The 21,399-nt window shown below is 46.0% G+C and overlaps 1 protein-coding gene across 1 annotated transcript in view; it reads right to left on the reverse strand.

Annotated features, from left to right (window-relative positions):
* Positions 1–21,399, reverse strand: part of CIT (citron rho-interacting serine/threonine kinase) — a 164,183-nt gene that overhangs the window by 87,789 nt on the left and 54,995 nt on the right. Inside the window, exon 9 of the mRNA XM_047088045.1 lies at positions 16,087–16,270. Coding sequence (XP_046944001.1) covers positions 16,087–16,270 — 184 coding nt within the window. The remainder of the gene's footprint in view (positions 1–16,086; positions 16,271–21,399) is intronic.

Below are 21,399 nucleotides of genomic sequence, written 5' to 3' on the forward strand. Positions count from 1 at the left end.
CTGATGACATCAAGGCCACGAGGCACAGAGCTGGACAGAAGCAAAAACTCTGGAGGCAGACAGACCTGGGTGTAAACTCAGTCGCCGCTGACCTGAGGCAATGATTCAGCCTCTCTGAGCCTTGGTTGCCATCTATGAACAGATAGGCACTCTGCACCTGCTCTGTTCCACAAACTGTTCCAGGTCCTGGAACAGCTGTGAACAAGATGCACAAGGCCCCTACCCTCCTGGAGCTGACATTCACAGAGGGCAGACAGACACACACACACACAAAGGTTACAGATGATGTCAAAGAAGGAGACGGGTGATATGGTACGAGAGAGGAAATGGGGTCAGCGGGCCTGGTCTAAGCAAAGGTGACCAGGGAGGGCCTCTCTGAGTGGTGACATCTGATCTGGGGCCTGATGGGTAAGGAGGTGCCAGCCATCAATTCTCTGGAAAGAAGCAAGCTCCAGGAAGGGGGAAAACGGATGCAAAGGCCCTGAGGCAAGAGTGAGCTAACACAGCATGTGCCTAACAAATGTCATTAGTAACTGTGCTGATCAAATTACTGGCTCTTGTATCCCCAAGCTAGCCAGTTTGGTTCTGTTTCATTTTGTAAGAGCAGCTAATGCATATTACGGTGGGCCCGCCCCCACCACGCCCACGTCCCGATCCCTGGAACTTGTGGATCTGTTACCAGACGTGGCAAAAAGGGACTTTGCAATGGGATTAAGTTAAGGATTCTGAGATGGAGGAGATTATCTTGGATTTACTGGGCAGATGCAACATTATCACAAGGGTCCTTCGAAAACCAAAGCAGAGGAGGAAGGGGATGTGACAACAGAAGTAGGGTCGCAGTCAGAGAGATTGAAGATGCTACACTGCTAGCTTTGAAGGTGGAGGAAGGGGCCTCGAGCCAAAGAATCTGGGCGGCCTCTAGAAGCCAGGAAAGGCAAGGAAACAGATTCTCTCCGAGAGGCTCTGAAGAGTATAGCCTTGTCGGCACCCTGATCTCAGCCCAGCAAAACCCATCTTGGATTCCTGGTCTCCAGAAGTATAAGGTGATACATTTGTGCTATTTTATGCCACTTATTTGTGGCGACTTCTTACAGCAGCAACAGGAAACCGGAACACTTCCTGAGCACGGACTACCCACATGGCTCTGGGTCTAACGCTAGATATGTCTTGACTCTTTCTTCTCTATAGTTTTATGAGGCAGATACGATTTATTATCCTCGTTCTATACATGGGGAGGCTGCCAATTAATAAATGGCTCCTGTTGGTCTTCACAGAGAGCTGGAGTCAGTGTGGAGGTTGACTGATGCATCCAACAGAATTCCCAGGGTGAGATCACAAAGCAGGGCAGCATGACCTCCCGAGAGAGGGGTAGAAGGAGGCCCTCTCCACAAAAAGGCGGCACTCACCCACATGTGGACATGTACCTCACACACACTGCCGCATCCCTAGAAGCCGTTAGTCACGGGCGGAGAGGATACCCATCACCCAGGGTGGCTGCCCACAGTGGTCGGCACCCTAGACAAGAACACCAGGACCGGTGAAGGGCAGGGCCCAGGGAACAGAAAGGCTCTTGTGCTCAGACAGACGTGCACAGAGCCCACCGCTGCCCCACATACCCATCTTTGTCGCTTTGGTAACGGACCTGCAGGAGCGGTGGGTCAGCGAGCATTCACTTCTTACCAGCAGGTGAAAGTTCTGCTTTCTGATGCCCCAAACTACTTCCCGATCAATATCAGGTCCATTTCCTGCGGCAACTCAGACCTTTCACCCTGGTCAGTGGCAAGGGCTGACATGACAGCGCTGGCTCACTGGACCCCAGGGACAGCTCCCTACGTGTGCACTGTAGGGCAGCAAAGTGAATTGACACCCAGAGTCATGCTGCTCTATTCAAAATCTGACTCTGCCACTCACTGAGGCTCAGTCTCCTCATCTGTATAATGGGGATAACTCTCAACCTACTTTAAAGAGTTCGTGTGAGATTAAATGAGCTTATCTCGTGGCACAGTGTCTGGCACATTACAAGCGTTCAGTAAATGTCAACCATTACTATTATCATTACCATTTTTATCATCACTACCCATGCAATAGTGTAAATAGCACATTCCTCGCAGGTCTAAAACAGTTGCTTGAAATAGTAAAACTCAGGGGGCTGTAAGTGCTCTCTGCTATTACTCACATTAAAACAAATATTGATTATTCACAAAAATGGGCAAGAGGGATTGAAATCCCAAAATAAATCCTCCTTTTTGTTTTAGTGTTTATTTATTGTTGAGAGAGAGAGAGAGCGAGAGCGAGAGAGCACGCACAAGCTGGTGAGGGGAGAGAGAGAGGGAGACACAGAATCCAAAGCAGGCTCCAGGCTCTGGGCTGTCAGCACAGAGCCCGAGGCAGGTCTCAAACTCACAAACCGCAAGATCATGACCCGAGCCAAAGTTGGACGCTTGACTGACTGAGCCACCCAGGTGCCCCAGAAATAAATCTTTTTTGTTTGTTTGTTTGTTTTTTTAAAGTTTGAGAGAGAGAGCGCAATAGGGGGAGGGGGAGAGACAGATTGAGAGAATCCCAAGTAGGCTCCATGCTGTCAGCACAGTGCTCAACACGGGGCTCGAACATGACCTGAGCCAAAACCAAGAGTTGGACACTTAACCAATGGAGCCACCCAGGCACCCCCAGAAATAAATCTTTTTTAAGATATTACTTTTGGCTAAAGATTTTTTTTTTTTAATTTTTTTTTTTTCAACGTTTATTTATTTTTGGGACAGAGAGAGACAGAGCATGAACGGGGGAGGGGCAGAGAGAGAGGGAGACACAGAATCGGAAACAGGCTCCAGGCTCTGAGCCATCAGCCCAGAGCCCGACGCGGGGCTCGAACTCACGGAGCGCGAGATCGTGACCTGGCTGAAGTCGGACGCTTAACCGACTGCGCCACCCAGGCGCCCCTTGGCTAAAGATTTTAATCAAGTTCTGCAGCTCTCACTAGCCTATTTTCCACCTAAAATCTAGCCAAAACACACACACACAAACACACACACACACACACACACACACACACACACACACACACACACAGTTTTTCTTTTCCATCTGAGATGAAATGGGTTGCTTGGTGTGGCCTTGGGTTGTCTTTGCTACTTCCTTATTCCTGACATCACTCTGGTGGGTAGGCTAGAGAAGACCCAAACCACCTGAGGGAGGGATGGTCCATAGACGGGGTCCTTGGTCCTTTAGTAATCAGGAGGTACTCACATGTCACTCAGTTACACACTGACCTGGGGCAGGGATGACAGATGAGGTCACAACTATCTGCACCTGAGTACAGAACCAGCCCCTTTTAGAAGAACCAAGACAGGGGGTACGGGATCTTGGGGTGGGAAGTGGCCCCAAAACTTCGATGACACATGGAGGACAGGATCCAGCTGTGTTCAATGTTTAAGGTGCGCTGCTATGGGGACAAAAGCTGATTGCTTATTCACCAACCCCCGCTCCAAAAAAAAGTGTTTCTAGGTCACTCATTAATGGGGCCAAGAATCCAGGGGACGTGCGCCCCCACCCACCTGCACTCACGGGAGACAGAGAGACGCCCTCCTTGTCCCTGAGGCCCAACTCCCTCCTTCTATTTTGATAGCTGTTTTGATGCTTGACAAATGTTCACTGTTTAGAAGTTCTAAGTACAGCAATTAAGAGCTCTTCAGAAGCAAGGTGCTAAAGAAAATCTTTTTTTTTTTTTTTTAAGAATAAAAATCACACCTAAAAAAAGCTACGGTAAGAATGCTGATTCTGAACCCAACTTGTACCAATAATCCCACAGCAGGAATGTGATTGGAGGATAAGGCTGGGGGTGGAGGGCAGAAAGGTCAACACAGCTTTCTGGAACTTCCCTGGTCTTCAACCAGTCTGCACATTAGAATCATGTGGAAAGCTTTTATAAAGTACTGATGTCGGGATGCCTGGGTGGGTCAGTCAGTTAAGCGTCCGACTTTGGCTCAGGTCATGATCTCACGGTTCACAAGTTCGAGCCCCCTGTCGGGCTATGTGCTGACAGCTCAGAGCCTGGAGCCTGCTTCCGAGTCTGTGCCTCCCTCTCTCTCTGCCCCTCCCCCGCTCACATTCTGTCTCTCTCCCTAAAATAAACATAAATAAATAAAAAATTTAAAAAATAAAGTACCAATGTAGGGTAGTGGAAATACTCCATGTGATACTACTATAATGGTGGATACATGTCGTTACACATTTGTCCAAGCCCACAAAATGCACACCACTGAGAGTGAACCCTAAGGTAAACCATGGACTTTGGGTGATGGTGACATGTCAGTGTAGATTCATTAACTGTAAAAAGAGCACCCCTCTTGGTGTGGGATGTTGATGATGAGGGACACTGTGCATATTTGGGGGCAGGGGGTAAATGGGAAATCTCTGTACCTCTTGTTAACATTGTTGTGAACCTAAACTTGCTCTTAAAAAAATAGTCTTTAAAAAACAAAAACAAAAACAAAAAAAACCCCTGATGTCCAGGGCCCAACCAGACCAATTAAGCCAGAGACTACCTGGGAGTAGGGCCTGGGCAGCACTTTTGTCAAGCTCTCCTGTGATTCTAATGTACAGAGAGGATTGAGAATCATGATGCTAATTAATAAGAATGGACCTGTGATTTAGGGTCTAGGTTTTTAAGACTCATAGTATGACTGTCCCCAACAACTGGCTCCAGGTGGCATTTTTGGCCAGGCCATTTTGTATTGGTGCCTTTTGGTCACTCTTTGAGTGGGAACACAGTTTTGAAGTTAATCATGGTGGGCTATCAATTTCAAAACAATGTACAAATTTCAGACACTGATTTAAGACTATTCCTACCCCCATTTTTAATAAGTCAACTGCAATATACCATTTCCATGAATTACTTCTGTAAAAGAAATATACTAGAGACAAGTATGGCTCAACATATTTGTATTCTATTTATTTTTCATGTAGACACCTAGTTAAGAAAGTCAGAAGTCCTGCCCTCAAACAACTAACACTGTAGGAGAGAGAATTAATGTCACTATTTGTCATCACTAATAGTGCTCATTTATTGAGCACTTAACTATGCATCAGACACTAGATACTTTACAGATTACCTCACTGAACTCACTCAACAATCCAAAGAGGTGGGCATTGTCATCCCATGGCAATGAGGCAAAGGAATAGCTGACCCTATGGCCTCTATGTGCTCCTACCCCATCAGGATGATGTGGGCACAGGTGTGGTGCAGGAGAGCTGGGTTTTGGTTCAAAGTTGGGCTCTGGAACCCAACAGCCATGGGTTCAAATCCCAACTCCGCTACTACTCGGCTGGACAGCCCCGGACAAACCCAAGAAAAGCAACCTGAGAAAACAGCTGCGTAGACCCTGAGAGCTCACAGAAGAAAGGGAAATGGATCACTCAGGGAAGGTAACATCTATCCGTGACTGGCTGTGTGCAATCCTGGGAAGGCAAATCCAAGGCTGAGCCCAGGACAGTCCAGGTGCCCAAGAACATCCATTCAGGTTAGACCACAGCCACCCCCCAAAAGAGCTCAACGCACACACAAAAGCAACTCTTCCTCCCTTGTTTGGCAGCTCAGGGGGGTAATTACATAGGAAACAGTACAGACTTTAGAGGCCCGGGCTGGTTCATGCTCCGGGCTCGATGAGATGCAGTACAATGAGGATGCTAATAAAAGAACATGCAGCCTGCCCACACATTGCTTGCCTACTCCTCCTGGCCACATCTCGGATACACAGCCAGTTATACCCATGGAGAGAAAAGGCACTTCTGAGCAGCGGGTGCACGCAGCCACCCACCCACACACAGCAGTGCTGTCTCTTCAAACATGAAGCCAAGTTTGGGTTTTCCTCTTTTTTCCAGCTTCTATTTTCTAGAAAAATTTACTCTGAAATCAACATCTCGTCCTGATATACACATCTGCTTTATAATTATAGAGGCACAAAGAGTATTAGCAGAGGTAATGGTGTATGACACACAGAGGGAAGGTCGGGCTTGGTCGTTTCTGCTGCAGCAAAAAGAATATTTTCTTAAAATGTGTTAGATGTGACCTAAAAATTGCTTTCCATGTAACTTGAACATTTAAGTACCAATGACAAAAAGAAGTTTTCCCGATGTCTATAATAATCCACAGAACTCAAAAATAATTCCTTAATACGCTACCAAGAGAATGCTTCATATCAAAAGAAAATACAATCTGTACTTCCATCCTAAAGAAAGTATATGTATTGAGTACTCTCTCATCACTGCTGTAATAATTAAGGTCATGCATAAGCATCAAGCCATCCATTTATTCGCTTAAGAATAGGATCCTAAGACCATAGAAGATGCCACCAGATCACTGAGAGCATAGATCACAAATCACAGATATTCTTGAGATAACCAAGAATGGATACTTGAGTCTAAACCGAGGGGATTCAAAATTAGCTCAGCTGAGGGCCCTACCTTAATTGTGGCCAACAGCACTAAAAATACATGCAACTGCAAGATGTAATATGGTGCAAAAAATAAAACACTCATCAGCATTCTGTTCCAAAAATATATTGGCTTTTAAGATTGAGCATTCTGAAATTTATGAACTAACTTTATAAGCCCATTTCAAAATACACAAGCAGTGTCCATCATGAACACTTGGAAATATTAAAAATATTGTTCTACTAAAGTTTCAGAGTCTAGCTGGCTTTGGGGCGCTCCCACCAACCCACACACATCACATATGCGCGCGCGCACGCGCGTGCACACACACACACACACACACACACACACACACACACACACCCAGAGCAGTGGTCTCCAGTTGGATTAGAGCATTTGCTTTGGAATGATTAATAGGTAACTCAAGAATCATTTATGGGGCACCTGGGTGGCTCAGTCGGTTAAGCGTCCGACGTCAGCTCAGGTCACGATCTCAAGTTTGTGGCTTTGAGCCCCACGTCGGGCTCTGTGCCGACAGCTCGGAGCCTGGAACCTGCTTCGAATTCTGTGTCTCCCTCTCTCTCTGCCCCTCCCCCACTGGCACTCTGTCCCTCTCTCTCTCAAAAAAATTAAAAAAAAACATAAAAAAAGAATCATTTATTAAAAATCACATTATTAATGAAAGTGTAGACTCGTGATTTCCAAGACAGTCTCCACCTCTAAGCCAGTGCTAGCTCTGTGGGTCACCGTCACTGACAGACTTCCACCTCCTCCCTGGATGGCTGCAGTGACCTAACTAACCTCCTCGAGTCCAATTCTTGTTGCCCTTCCATCCACCACACAGCGGTCAATGAGAACCACATCTACCATGTCCCTACTCCAAACCCAAACCTGAAGACCTGTCTTACCTCAACTCTGACCCCACTCCCCATGCATCCCGAAGCTCCAACTACCCCACTGGGCTCTGTGCTCACTGGACGCCCACAGGCTAGTCCCGGCCTCAGGCACCAGCATGGTCATAGAACCCCTATCCCGGGTTCTCATTTCTTCACAGCCCTCACCATCATCTGAAAACCTTTTATGAACTTATTTATCCTCTGTCTCCCCCAACAGAATGCTAGCTTCTTGAGAGCAAGGACCTTGTCTGTCAGTTACGCCATAAGCCCTAGAACATATTTGTGGAGGGAACCAATGCGTGAATGAAGGGTATGCCAAATATTTCTGTGCACCAGGCAGCCTCAGTTTAAAGGTTGCAGTGGCCAAGAGAATCCAAACAAGTCCACTGAATTAACGCTGGCACGATAAAGCTTTCTGGCCCTCGCTCGGGAGATGCCCAGACACGCTGGTTCTAGGACAGCAGTGTCACGATGACACACACACTGTCCCCTCCAGGGGACACTCAAACACTGGAGGGGGCAGGGAGTGCATGACACCCAGGTTGGGCACAGCACCAAGTTCCAGACTCCACTGGAAACCGGATCCGACCAGAAGCCTTGAGCACGTTTTAGGGAAGGAACCGGTTTAGCCAACACATCACGGACTCCATTCAGAGTAAAAAAAATTGGATGGAGATATTAGGACATCTGTCAGGCACCCCACGTGGAGCCTGATTCTCTCAATGGGCAGAAACCAGCAAGATGTCTTTATAAACTCAAGCAGGGAAGAAAGGAGAATTGAAAGTATTCCTAGGCCCATCTTCATCCCCAAAATAACAAGACTACAAAATGGACACTCGCTCTGCTCCAGGTGCTAACACTACATGCTTTGTGTGTCCCTAGCAGGTGGGCGCTGTAACAACTCCCACTTTATATACGTAAGGGGATTGATGCTGGGAGAATTTAAATGGCCTCATTCACACAGGTGGTGAGCGGCAGAGCCTAGAACCCACATCTACCTGATTCCAAAGCCCGGACTTCTAATGAGTGTACCACAGTCTGTCCCCCGAAATAAAGAATATTTATGTCAACTCTAAAGTTAAACGTGGGAAAAGTTGGCCATTCTCTGCCACACGCAAGGTGTGAACTTTAGTAAGTGACCCAAGCTCCATGACCAGTATCTGTATCTGTAAAAGATTGGGTGGCTGAGATTAAACGAGTTTGTCAAGCACTTGGAATAGTGTATGGCACAGTGAATTCTCAGTCAGATCCACTTTCTCACCTTTATTATTAGGCTAGCCTGCAGGTCCCGCATAATCCAGGGAAATCATGAGTGTTAGAGGCAGAAGAGCGCAGTGGTTCTGGAGGCAGCCAGCTATGGGTCTAAGTCTTAGATGTGTTACTACCTGCAAGACCTCAGGAAAACACCTTATCCCGGCTGAGCCTCAGTGTCCTCATCTGTAAAATGGGGATCACACCTGCTGCCTCACAGAGTCATGGCAAGACTGTGAAGACTTTGTGAGCTAATGCATGTAAATGCATTCAGCATAGCTCTGGGCACACAAGAAGTGCTCGATAGAGGACAGCATCCATTAGCACTTGTATAAACTGTGCAGAAGGAATTGGCATAATCCCTGGCTACTTTAGTGTAATTCAATTTGAAAAATGTTCTTTGAAGACCTTCCAAGGGCAAGGCACTTTTTCAGGCAAAAGGTGGAAGACATGGTCCCTGTCCTCAATGAGCACTGAGCAATGTGACCAGGAACAGGGGACAAGAAGGAGGTACGAATGAAAAAGGAAGGCTGGGGGTCTTGGCATACCAGGCTTGAATACCAAGTTCTGGAGTGGCCATTAATTCTGTGCACACTGTGATGCCACTGAAGGTCTGAGCAGGAGAATGACATCATCCAACTTGTGCTTTGGAAGAATTCCATCCTCTGTGAAGAATGGATCATCAGATCTGGGAAAACTGGAGGCAGAGGAATCGGTTAGGAGACTACTGCAATAGTCCAAGCAAAATTCCATGAGGGGTGACGGTAAGGACAGAAAGACAGGCACAGATCCAAGTATCATCCTAGAGGTGTAACTTAGAGGACTTGGCAAATGATGGGCTGGTGGGGGAGATGGAACAGATCTCTTGTCTACAAGGCTAGAAAAAGTGGTAGTTTCTCAAATGAAATGAGAAAACCAAAACTGGCACCTACTGGCTTACTGAGTGAGCACACAAGTCTGTCTGTGTTGGGAGGGAACAGAGTACAGGGATGTTGAGAAAGTGGTAGAACGTCCTGGCAATAATGAACACAGGACATTCTGGGAGGAAGGCCATGGGGAAAGAAGAGTGTAAGTCAAGGAACTGAATGAGATCAGCAAGACCAGGCTAAAAAGGTTAACTGAGGATGGAACTTGAGACAGTGCAACATTTCAAGGACCTGGAACAGACGATGACAGCCAAGAAGCAGTGAGATTGGCAGTCAGGGAGGTAGGAGGGAAAACCGAGTTTCCACGACGCAGAAGTGAAGCCGGCAGAAAGTTTCAGGACACGTGCGGTAACTGACGATATCATGTGGCACGGTGGGGATCACTGGCTTTGGTGGTTGAGTGCAATCCATGGCTTCTCAGGTAGTAATTCCGTAAGGTTGTAGAGACTGGAAAAGAGGCACAGAGTGCAGGCTATGCTTCCAGGAAGCTGGTCAGAGAAAGGAAGGTGACAGAGGTCAGGAGACAAAAGACAAGGAAAACAGAGAGAACGGAGAGAAATTCACTTAGGCGAGGGAAGAAGTGCCAAACTGGCGCAGAGCTTGGGAACACACAGCACCATTTAGTCAATTACTGTCTTCTTAAGGGATCCGAGGCAACCATGCAAATTAGCATGTGTAGGCCAGCAAAAAACGCACTTGACAGATCTTTTGGAGTCTAATCTTCAGGATTGGGCTAGGCTCGTTTGGATTACATTTCCTAAAGGTATCTTTAAGACAAACAAGAAGGCGGCAGAATGGTCCTGCCAGGCCCGCGAGGCAAGCACGCACAGTCTAAATAGAGAACAGAATAAGGCAAGTAGAACAAGATGTGCTTGACTAAAGGAAAGAAGAAATGGAGTGAGTGAGAGGACAGAACCCAACTCAACAAACAGAGGTGAACATCAGGTATCCGGTCTGGATGACGGTGGAATAGAAACAACACAGGGCACTTGAGGGCAGGAACCACGGGCAGAAGCTAGTTACGGTTTTTGAAACTTGGGAAGCACAGAGGATGCACACCTTTGTGTACCAGAGCGCATTCTGTTATTGTCGCTTTTTTTTTTTTTTTTTTTTAAATCAAAACACAGACGAGGCTCTTTGCAAGGGATCTGGAGGTAGCACACACAATAACAAACAGCCCCAGGCCGGATGTGGAAAGGAAGATAGTTTTTAAGGGAAGACTCCCCACCATCCTAAGTATTTCAGTAAAAAGGAAGTAGGACTGTTTGGAGCATTCAGGCCATCTTCCCCTGGAATAAGCCATCGCCAAAATAAATGACAGAAGGTGGCAGAAAGTACAAAACATAGATTTGCATAGACATGGATCACAGAGTCACCAATAAATTGAAAGCTGCAGCCACAAAAATGATTTGGACCGATTCACCAAATGCTTATTGAGCATCTTGTATATGATCGGCCTGAAGACATGGTGGAGAGCAAGGTCAATGCAATTCCCTGTGAATTGCTTACACTCAAGCAAAGAAGAACTTTCAGGGAGAGAGTATATCTGCATGCGTTCATGTACACGTACACACACACACACACACACACACACACACACACACACACACACACCAGGGAAGAGTCTCGAAATGAGAGGAAGAAGAAATTAAAAAAAAAAAAAAATCCAAGAGCTACATAGTCTACCTACTCAAAAAATTTGCAGAGATTGAAAACAAAATCCAGCAATTAGTCTGCTTGCCAGCTCTCATTCTGCCCTGACTCCAACCCCATCGCCCATATCATTCCCCACACTGGGCCTCCACTTCCGACAAGCACGTAAACCTGGGGACCCCACACAAATCTCCTAATTTCTCCTTTGGGCAGCATTGATACTTGGCAGCACAGCACAGTGGCTAAGAGACTCTGGAGCTGCCACATTATCTGGGTTCAACTTCCACCTGAGCAACTCAGAGCTGCCTGACCTTGGGGTAAATCGCTTAATCTCTCCGTGCCTCAGTTTCCTTACATGTAAAATGGGAATGATGACAGATCCTTCCTTGTAGGCCATCGTGCAGTTTAAATGAGTTAATCTGTGCAAAATGCTTAAAATAGAGCCTGGAACAGAGTTGGTGCCCTATAAGGACAAGCTGTTGTTACCACTTGACCCACTTGAAATGTTCTCTACATTTCTCTCCCCTCATCCAAATCCACTGGTTTAAAAAGTCAGATATTTTACATCCCATTAGTGGGCTCACACGCTCAGTTTCCAACACAGGCATTTACTGAGGATCTACCATGTCCTGTGCTCCAGGAGAACTGGGATCAATCAGACCCAGTCCTGCTCTTGAGATCACAGTCAACTTGGGGAAACGGACAGACATTCCAATGAAGATCGTTACCGTAACTTGGCAAGAACTATGAACTGGCATTACCCATTAAGCGTCTCCCACAATGGAGGCTGCCCTCCTCTCTTGACTCCTAAAGCAGTCAGGTATCCCATCTGTACCATGATATTCTGCAGGAAAGGTGTTTGCTCTGTGTCCCCTGGACTATTTCACACATATGTGCCTTGACTTGTTCAACTTGATAGAAAGGAACCCGTTCTGGGACTGGGCCTCCTGATTCTGTCCCCCAGTCCACTCCATCCCCACAACTACCTCTTACCTACAGGTATCTGGCAAATGCATATTAACCTGTGGTTGGTTAGGATGTTTAAGCTTCTCTAGCATTAAACTTCCAGGGCCTGGGAAGCTGGGTTTCTGCTCTGGCATGACCAGACTACTTAATATTGCTGAGTTCCTTCCATATCTTCTCCGTATAAAGAGGACACTATGCATCTACAGACTAACAAATTAGTAATAACAATAATAGTAATAACAATAATAGTAAATGTTTACTGAGACTTTTCCATGTTCCAAGTACTAGATCAAGTGCTTCTGTGTTTCACATAATCCTCCCGAAAGCCCTAAGACAAAGGGAACATTATTACTCCACCTTTGCTGTAGAGGAAACAGACATGCAAAGAGGTCCCGATGGAGCAAGGAAGAGGCACCAAAACCTGGTTCTCTGAAAATCTGGGAAGGTAATGGTGGGAAGCCATTTCTCGTTCCTCTAAGCGTTTAGATGGCTGGCACCAAAATGAAACTTCAGATCACCCAGAAGGAAAGTAAAGAGCCCAGAGCCAAAAGGAAGCGAGAGCCCCTTCCTAAAAACAGCCTATTCAGGCACTGGCATCCCACAGATTTCAGCCTCCCTGACATCTCTTTGCTCCTCTAAGATTTCAAAATTCTCCAAAAGCATCAAACCAGCATGTGTAAACTAGCACAAAATATAAAACCAACTGGCTTTTTCCTTCTAGAGTTTATACTGAAGGTTTGAAGAAATGCACTGTTTCAGCAAATGAGGCAGTATTTCAGATCTAGGAGGAAGAAGGGATCTAAAGACATATACCCCATGCTGACAAGGGAGGGAGGGAGAACTGGGATGCATTTTATTTTTAAACCTTTAACATATATCTTTAACATATTGTAAAATTCAAGCAAACAGAGGCTCAGAGAAACATCCAAGCATTCAGAGCTTGGGGATGTGACTTGGGTTATCGTCAGTTAAAAAGAAAAAGAGGCACGAGGACAGACACTCCCTCACTCTCCAGCACCAGTTTCGCCAGAATCCCACCCCAGAGACAACCAAAACTAATCCTGTGGAACCTCTCCTGCTCCCTCCACTCAAGCTGCGAGGAACGCCCACGATCCCTCAGACACAGAACGCTGAGATCAAGATTCTTGCTAAGTCTAAAATAATGATGCACTCAATGCCTGGCTTAAAAACTGTCTGTGGTCCCAGAAAAGGATCCTAAAAAGCAACCAACGATCACAGCAATTAAAACCACTCTCACCACCGGAGTCTTCATGAAAACTCCTCATTCATTCAGCTCCTCCTCTGAACATTTCATGCAATTCACCAGTAAAAGATCTGGGGTCAATTTACCCAGCCGCCACACAGCAGCATCTGCTATTTCCCCGGTGGTGTGAAGAGTGAGTAGCAGCACAGGTAATCCCTGTGTGTAAATAAAAACCTGTGACGCTGAAAACAGGGGTGGGGAGAAGGAGGAACTCGGGAAGAAACAGCAGGTCCCTGGTGGCAGTGGTGGGACCCCCCAGAAAATGCCTCCTCCCACCTCTCAGTGTATTTGTATATATGTCCCCAGCACTGCAGGAGCTTCTAATTAATTTCATCACTGCCTCTTTTATGGAATTTCCACATAATGATAATGTGATCTGTCCAGGGTCACCTACACCCAACAGGTGGAGCGAACTCCTAAAATGATGCTATGGGTTTCACCCACAGGGCTGCCCGCAGCAAGAAGAGCCCAATCCAACAGCGAGATCACACTAAAAGACACGAGATGAAAGAAAATCTTTCTGATTCCAACCCCAGACTGCCATGGAAAAGACATTAAAGTTCCCCAAAGACAGGAATACTCCAACCCCATCTTCCAGATGAGACATACACGAATTCATGTGCAGGCACTTTTTTTTTTTCTTTTTTTCTTTTTTAGGAGAATCTTATTAAGCATTCTGTTGGGGCATGAACAGAAGCTCGTTTTATGCTCTAGAGATGTACCGTGAACTATCAAAGGTGAAATAGCCGATCTTCAAATACAATGAGCAGTAGAAACGTGATCAGGGGGATGGGGGGGTCGGGGGGGGGAAGAATCATGAGCAAATTAAACCAACAAATATTTATCAAGTGCCTGGGCCTGGAGACTGAGATGTCCCCGTCAGAGAGCTCCCTTAACTGAGCTCTCCATGAGAAGCAGATGCAAATTCAGGCTTCCAGAACCATAAGCCATTAATCACACACCGCTTCAGATTAATTGCAATGCCTAAGATCCCCCACATCATTCTGCCCTTTTGCCCCCAAAATCGAATTCCCTCAAGTCCTCCCTAATTTTTCAGATCACTAGTACCCCAAGCAAGCTTTCACCATGAGCCAGCCAGCCCACTGCTAACCAGAACTAGAACTCTCCCCACATCTCCCTCCAGCCCGATCTGTGACCTTCAGCGTGCCGCGTGCGTCGACGTTAAGCTGCCCCCCAGCCACACGTTCTTTACCATCAGGCCTCCACCTCTGCCCTGCTCTTCAGATGCCCTGCTGGGCTATTTCAAATCCATCTGATGGCACATTCAACAGCTAGTGAGCTCTCTGCCTCTCCTCCTACCATCCAGATTGTTTTGGGGCTGCAGAGCAAATTAGTCGGAAAGGCACGGCCAACGCCACCAAAATCTAACCCCAAATATTTAGCCGGTCCCCCGGGGAAGGAGGAAAGTAGGACCATGGCGGCATCTTTCAACATAAAAATCTCTCTCCAATTGAATCACAACCCACAACCCTATTTCATATCGAGTGCCCAATTCTCCACAATGGTCTGAGATCTTTTGAGGAACGTTAGTGTCAAAATAGCACCCATGGGGAGACACCATCCAAGAATCAACACATGCTTTCAAATCGATATCTTAACTACAAGCACAACAAATCAGGAATGGATGCTGCCAAGGAGAAAATCAAATTCTGCTCGTCTCCTAAGTGGGCAGCAACTAATTACCTAACATTACCCCAAGAGCCTCCAAGTGAGAAAGCCAGGGCATCGGGGGAATAACACAGCTAGTCCAAAACCTTCCCGAGGAACTCGTGCCTCTGAACGCAGAATGTCATCGGATCACAGAACGAAGCAAGACACTGAGCTCCGACATCCACAGAAGGTACTGAATTTGAGAGAAATTCCAGGAGGCTGGGAGCCAGGACCCTACGGTCCTGAGTGCAGTGTTAATGCGTTTTTCACGAGCTTTTTCAAGAACGGAGAAGAGACCTATCATGTTAAGAGGTTTACAGTGATGTTTATACTTCCATTTTCTAATCTCTTGGTTTGTTTGGTTTTTTCCCCTAAGAAGCCCAATTTCTGTGAATCAATGACTCGGCGACATCATACTCCCTCCCGGTGGCTCACGGTAACGGGGCTCTCTCTGGTAACCAGCGCTCCGCCAGCTCAAAAAGGCTCAGCTGCCAGATCCCTGATCTTGCAGCAGACTTCGAGCGGAGCCGAGCACCATCTATCTGTTAGAGCTTGGGTACAGCCACTTGCAGCTCAGCTAAGCCATCATAAACCTTTAGCTTATGAGATCTCGCTCAATACAGCCAAGATAGCAACCTCCACCCACCCACCTGAGAGGGAGACGGATGCACAGAAGGATAAATAAACGGACAGCTCACTTGAACCCTGCACGTTTCTCCTTCCACCAAGCATTTGCACTGCTAGGTAATCCCCCACTATTTCCTCTCCTCTAAAGAAGACCAAACACTGAAAAACTAACCCAAAGTACCCAATTGACAATTATGATGCTAGGGAGAGGAAGAGGGACCTGAAACATAGCAAAATGAGAATATGAACATTCTGCCCCACCAAAGCCCAGACAGGTAAACTGCTCCCCCAATGCAGGCTGATTAACAGCTTCCCTTCACTGCACTCCCCCCACCCCGCCACCTCCCCCCCACCACCTTTGCATCAGTGCAGGTCCTCAGAAAGTCAAATTTTCACTTACTCAGATCTACCAAGAATTCCCAGTGCCTTGCTATACGAAAACCCCACAAACGGCAGTTCTTCGCCCGAGAAACCGGAGAGGTTCAGCTGGCGCGGAGAGGATGAAACCCACGAATTCTTCTCTGGTTCATCAAAATTGGAGGTGTCATCATCAGACTTGAGGGTGGGAACGAAGGGGGGAGGAGCTGGTTAAAGGAAAACAAGAAGAGGGGGAGAGAAAAATTCAGACGGATCGACACTGTTGCGGAGAAAATCGTCTTACTCCTTCAGCGGCTCCCGATGGCACTGCAGCGCCTGCTTTCAATCTAGCTCACACAGGCAGACCCAGCCTTGGCTCTTACAGCAACAAGAGATTAACCCCTTCTCTGCCAACATGGCCACCAACCGGCAGTTAGGCTGCCTTCCCCGCTGGGGTAAAACTGAAGGAGAAACTCAAACAGGTCACTTGCTGGAACAAAAGCACTTGGGGAACTCATGTGAGCAAGCGGCTCGTGCGTGAGATTTCCAGAACGCTTCGACAGAGCGTCAGGCTGGCGGGTGCCAGCATGCCAGCTGACCTACACCTATTTGTTTGCTCTCCTGGACAGCTCTAAGTCATTAATATTTAATGTTACCCACTGAAATAAGATGGCATGTATACATTTCGTGGGCTAACCGGGATGAGAAGAAGGAGCAGGAGAGGGGATCTGGGAGGTGTGTAACTCACGTTAAGGTAGCACTGCAGTCTAGCTCATTCATATCCAGAGGAGTATGCTCGGAGCTCTTATCAACCACTTTTTTTTTTTTTTTTTTTAGTTCATTATCCCTCCTCCCCACCTCAATCATGCTGCCCGAATCCACCGCAGTTTAATCAGCATAATGAAACACCAGCCAAATAAAGTTCTTTCCGATGATTTACAGCACCCCTGCGCGCTGATGGTGTAAATGCACCGATGGGCATCGGCGTCCTACCTCGTTAAGGCATGACTCCCAGCTAGGGGCATCTTACATCTTCTCCACTTCCTGCAGACCTACTAAGCTCTCTCGGTCAGGGACGGGGGACACTCGCCCATCAGTCACCAGGAAGCTGCCCATTGTGGTGGGCTCCGGGGGGTGGAGCGGGCCAGAAGCGTTACCATGGCTGCAGGCTGAGGCGTCAGCGGCGAACCGGCCGGTTGAGTTGGCAAGCCGGGCATCACAGCCCCCGCAGTGCAGGCTTCATGCTCCCCACTCTGTGCGTGCTCTGGCTGTAACCCCACCTGGCCGCCTGCGTGGCAGGGGCCAATGCTGATCCAAGTGACAGAGCCGCATGAGTCACTGCCGGAGCTTGCTACAGCGCCCCCTAGGACAGTTGTCACAGTCCAGGCTTCCTTTTTAACCCCTCGTTTTCTGAACTAAGCTGTGCACCAGACGGGAGCAGCAGTCTTGTTTTCAGCTTACAGACCCAAGAGAATCTGTTTCCAAAGTACCCCAATGACAACAATATCGGAAGCAATGCCGGGGAGCAGATGGGAGTGGTGAGGGCTTGGGGGGAGGGGGTCAGGAAAGGAAGCCTCCACCAGGAGGTCTGGCTGCTCCTGGGAAGTGCCCAGGGGCATTCGCTGAGCTTCAGGTACACCCGAGATGAGGCTGGAGACTGAAAACATAGAAGGCACTACCAGAAAATTATTTAACACCTCCAAGCTCTCAAGAGAATTTAAATCTTCCCTGTTAGCATCAGAATCTACTTGCTTAATACTTTAAAAATTAGCTGATGGAAAGAAAAATTACACTGAATGCTTCAGCCCACATCCCATGTGTACTTCCATCAATATAGCCTCAAATCCAACCTGATTTCAATTACCTCATATTTTTTTTAAGCAAAAAGAAAAAGAATGGAAATTACATTTCATAAGGATCAGAAAGAGAAGTTTTCCATGCCAAAAAACTTCAGATAAAGACTGAGGAAATATATGGAGATTCGCAGATGATACTAACATGGAAGCATTGTCATTAATGGCACCTTACTTTAAAATCTGAGTGGGTTCCGCCTGGGTGGCTCGGTTGGTTGGGCAGCCAACTTCGGCTCAGGTCATGATCTTGCGGTCCATGAGTTCGAGCCCCACGTCAGGCTCTGTGCCGACGGCTCAGAGCCTGGAGCCTGCTTCAGATTCTGTGTCCCCCCTCTCTCTCTGCTCCTTTCCCACTCATGCTCTGTCTCACTCTCTCAAAAATGAATGTTAAAAAAAATTTTTTTTTAATCTGAGTGGGTTCAAATCTCAGCTCCACCACTTGTCGGCTCTGTGACTTTGGGAAAGTCACTTAACCTCTCTGAGCCTCATTTTCAACATAGAGACAACTTGCTCAAAGGGCTGTTGGGAGGTTTAAATGAAAAAACTCTGTATAAAGTGTTTGGTGTATTTCTTCGCATTCAGTAAACACTCCGTAAAGATCACCTGCTATTGTCGTTATTGCACACACGAGATACACGTTCATGACAGATCCTGTGGATATTGAAGGCTAGCGAGATACAGCACAATCTGTGTTGCAAATTCTTCTTCCCTGGGCAAATGACACACACACTCATGTGGATGTTTGTGTTTATCATATCATTTCATTCCTAACAGAAGTTTAATTCCCTTTCCACTATATACTAATTTATCTTTGGGAGACTAAAATAGAATTACATTTCTGAGTGAGGAGTATGATTAATATAGGGGTAGGAGCCACCCTCTGTGAAATAATTATGATTTAGAAATTCTGTACCATAAAATAAGATTTCTCTTAAAAACTCCATCATGCTCAAAGCTAGCCCATATGGTCGAGATTAGAAAAAGGGCCAATCTTCAATAAAAGGAAGGAGAAGTCAACATGAAATATACCAGATGGTAACAGGTGAGATAGTCACAAGACAGATTAAAAGCTAGGGATATAAAGCTCTAGGCAGGTAGTCAGTTGAGTACAACAGGAAAGTCTGAAAAGGAGGGCTTATAAGGGCCACACTTAGGCAAGAAAAGAGCCAGAGCCTCAAGCCAAAAAGAAACGAGCAAATTGGAAATTATCTACCCACCAGAAAGTGACAAGGATGTTTCCCCTTGACCAAGATCCTTTAGGGGGAAAGAAATAAACTGGCTATTAAAACTGTAATCCCAGGTAGGATGTCTGTATTTATAGTATCCTGTATAGTTTGGGAACTACAAAACAAGAGATTAACACCAATACTGGCCCAGGATCACTGAGCCCTGAGGGCAATGGTAGACACAACAGGAGAACAACTTGTGGGGACACTCACAATCCAGGGCGGGCACGCGCGCACGCACACACACACACACACACACACACAGTCCCTGCTAGAAATGAGTTTATGATAAAAAAGTAAAAACCAACAACTACATATATTGAGGAAAAAGAAACCACCCAAACCACCACAAAAGAGCATCCTCACATATAAGAAATGAGAAAATCAGCCCTCCAAAAACTGCAGATAAAACACAATCTGAAATGGGCCATAAAATAAATTTATTACCAAGGCAGATGAGTAGAAACTCCAATAAAAGAATAGGATACTCTCAAAAAAGGACCACATACATTTAAAAGGAACCAGCTAGAAACTTAAAAAATGAAAGTTATTGAATTCAAAGTTAAAACTCACTGAATGCATTAAATAGACGATTAGACACAGCCTAAGAGAAAAGTAGTGAATTAGCAGTTAGACCTGAAGAAATCACATAGACCCACGCTTTTCAAAGTGTGATCTGCAGACTGGCAACATCAGCATCACCTGGGACTTGGTTAGAACTACAGATTCTCTGGTTCTGCCCCCACATCCACTGAGGCAGAACCTATGTAGTAACAAGATCTGCGGGTGGAGAAGTGCCAACAAAGAGACAAGACTCGAGAGATCAAGAGACAAAGAATGAGAAGGTTCAATACATGTCTTAACAGGTGCACCAGAAAGAGTAAAGTAGCTCAAAGTCTGGATGCCACATTTTGAAAGGATTATGTAAAACTTGGTCAAATCTAAAGACGACAAAGTATGTGACCACATCTGTCGTGGGTGTCTAATCCTCCTTTCATGTACCTTATAGGAAATGTTCCCTTTTTAAAAAAAATTTTTTTTAATGTTTATTTATTCTTCAAAGAGAGAGAGAGATAGAGCATGAGTAGGGAAGGGGCAGAGAAGGAGACACAGAATCCGAAGCAGGCTCTAGGCTCCAAGCTGTCAGCACAGAGCCCGACATGAAGCTCGAACCCATGAGCTGTGAGATCACGACCTGAGCAGAAGTCAGATGCTTAACCGACTGAGCCACCCAAGCACCCCTGGAAATGTTCCTTTTTTGATTTCCATAAAATGTAATTTTTTTTCTTAAAAAAGGTATTAATAGGTCACTGGATTTGAGTGTATGTTGATGGAGGTACATATTACATCTGAGAACATAGTATAGTGCCAGGCACACAGTAGGTGCTGAACAGGTATATAATTAAATAACTAGAAAATGAATCTTGGAAAGAGAGCACCTAGCATAATACAGGCTACAAAGAAGTTATTTGATATTTGAGTTAAATGAAGAGGCTTTAAAAGTGGAGATTTTTCTGTCTGAAAAATATGTTAATGAGTGCCTATAGTAATATTTTCTGATACTATATTATGAAATCATCATCTCACCCCCCCATACCCACCACATTCAATAATGACAAATCAGAAGTCATATATTAAGATCAACTATTCATTGGCAAAAGCCATTAAGGGAAAAAAAAAAAAAACTTTTCCTATATATTTTAAAAAATAAATCAGCCTGTGCATGAGGTCTCATCAGGGCACTTTCCCTGTAGTGGCAAGGGCTATGCAAGCAAGTTCTGGAGTGTTCCCCCACCCCCACCCCCAATTATAAGATAGATGGCAGAACAAGGTTTTCAGAAACAAAGAGCTATTTTAGGAGCTTTAGTTAATCTCTCTCCTATAAATTTTCTCTCTTTTCTTTAATCCTGACATTCATTAGAAGCTTTTGGGGGGAAAAAATTGAAATGCCTTCAAATTAAAAACAAAACAAAACAAAAGGCAAATAACAAGGAAAAGAGAACCAAATGGATTTGTCCTGTTAGACCTACTTATTTCTAACATAGTCCACCGAGCTCCATTTACCCCATTCCCACCTTTAATTTTCCAGGATACCATGCAAGCAACAATATTACAAATATAAGGGATTATCTAATTTTGGTATAGTGTTTAGTGCCTGCTTTCCCCACTGGAACACGAGCTCCATGAGGGGGAAGACAATGTCGTGCTCACAATTACACACCCAACACCTGGCTGTCCTTATTCAATGTTCAATATCTGTTCGGTTAAAGGAATGAA

Source organism: Lynx rufus, unplaced genomic scaffold (assembly GCF_022079265.1).
Source record: "Lynx rufus isolate CCGP_SWC_20201006 ecotype Redwood Valley unplaced genomic scaffold, mLynRuf1.p SCAF_24, whole genome shotgun sequence".
Taxonomy (NCBI): domain Eukaryota; kingdom Metazoa; phylum Chordata; class Mammalia; order Carnivora; family Felidae; genus Lynx; species Lynx rufus.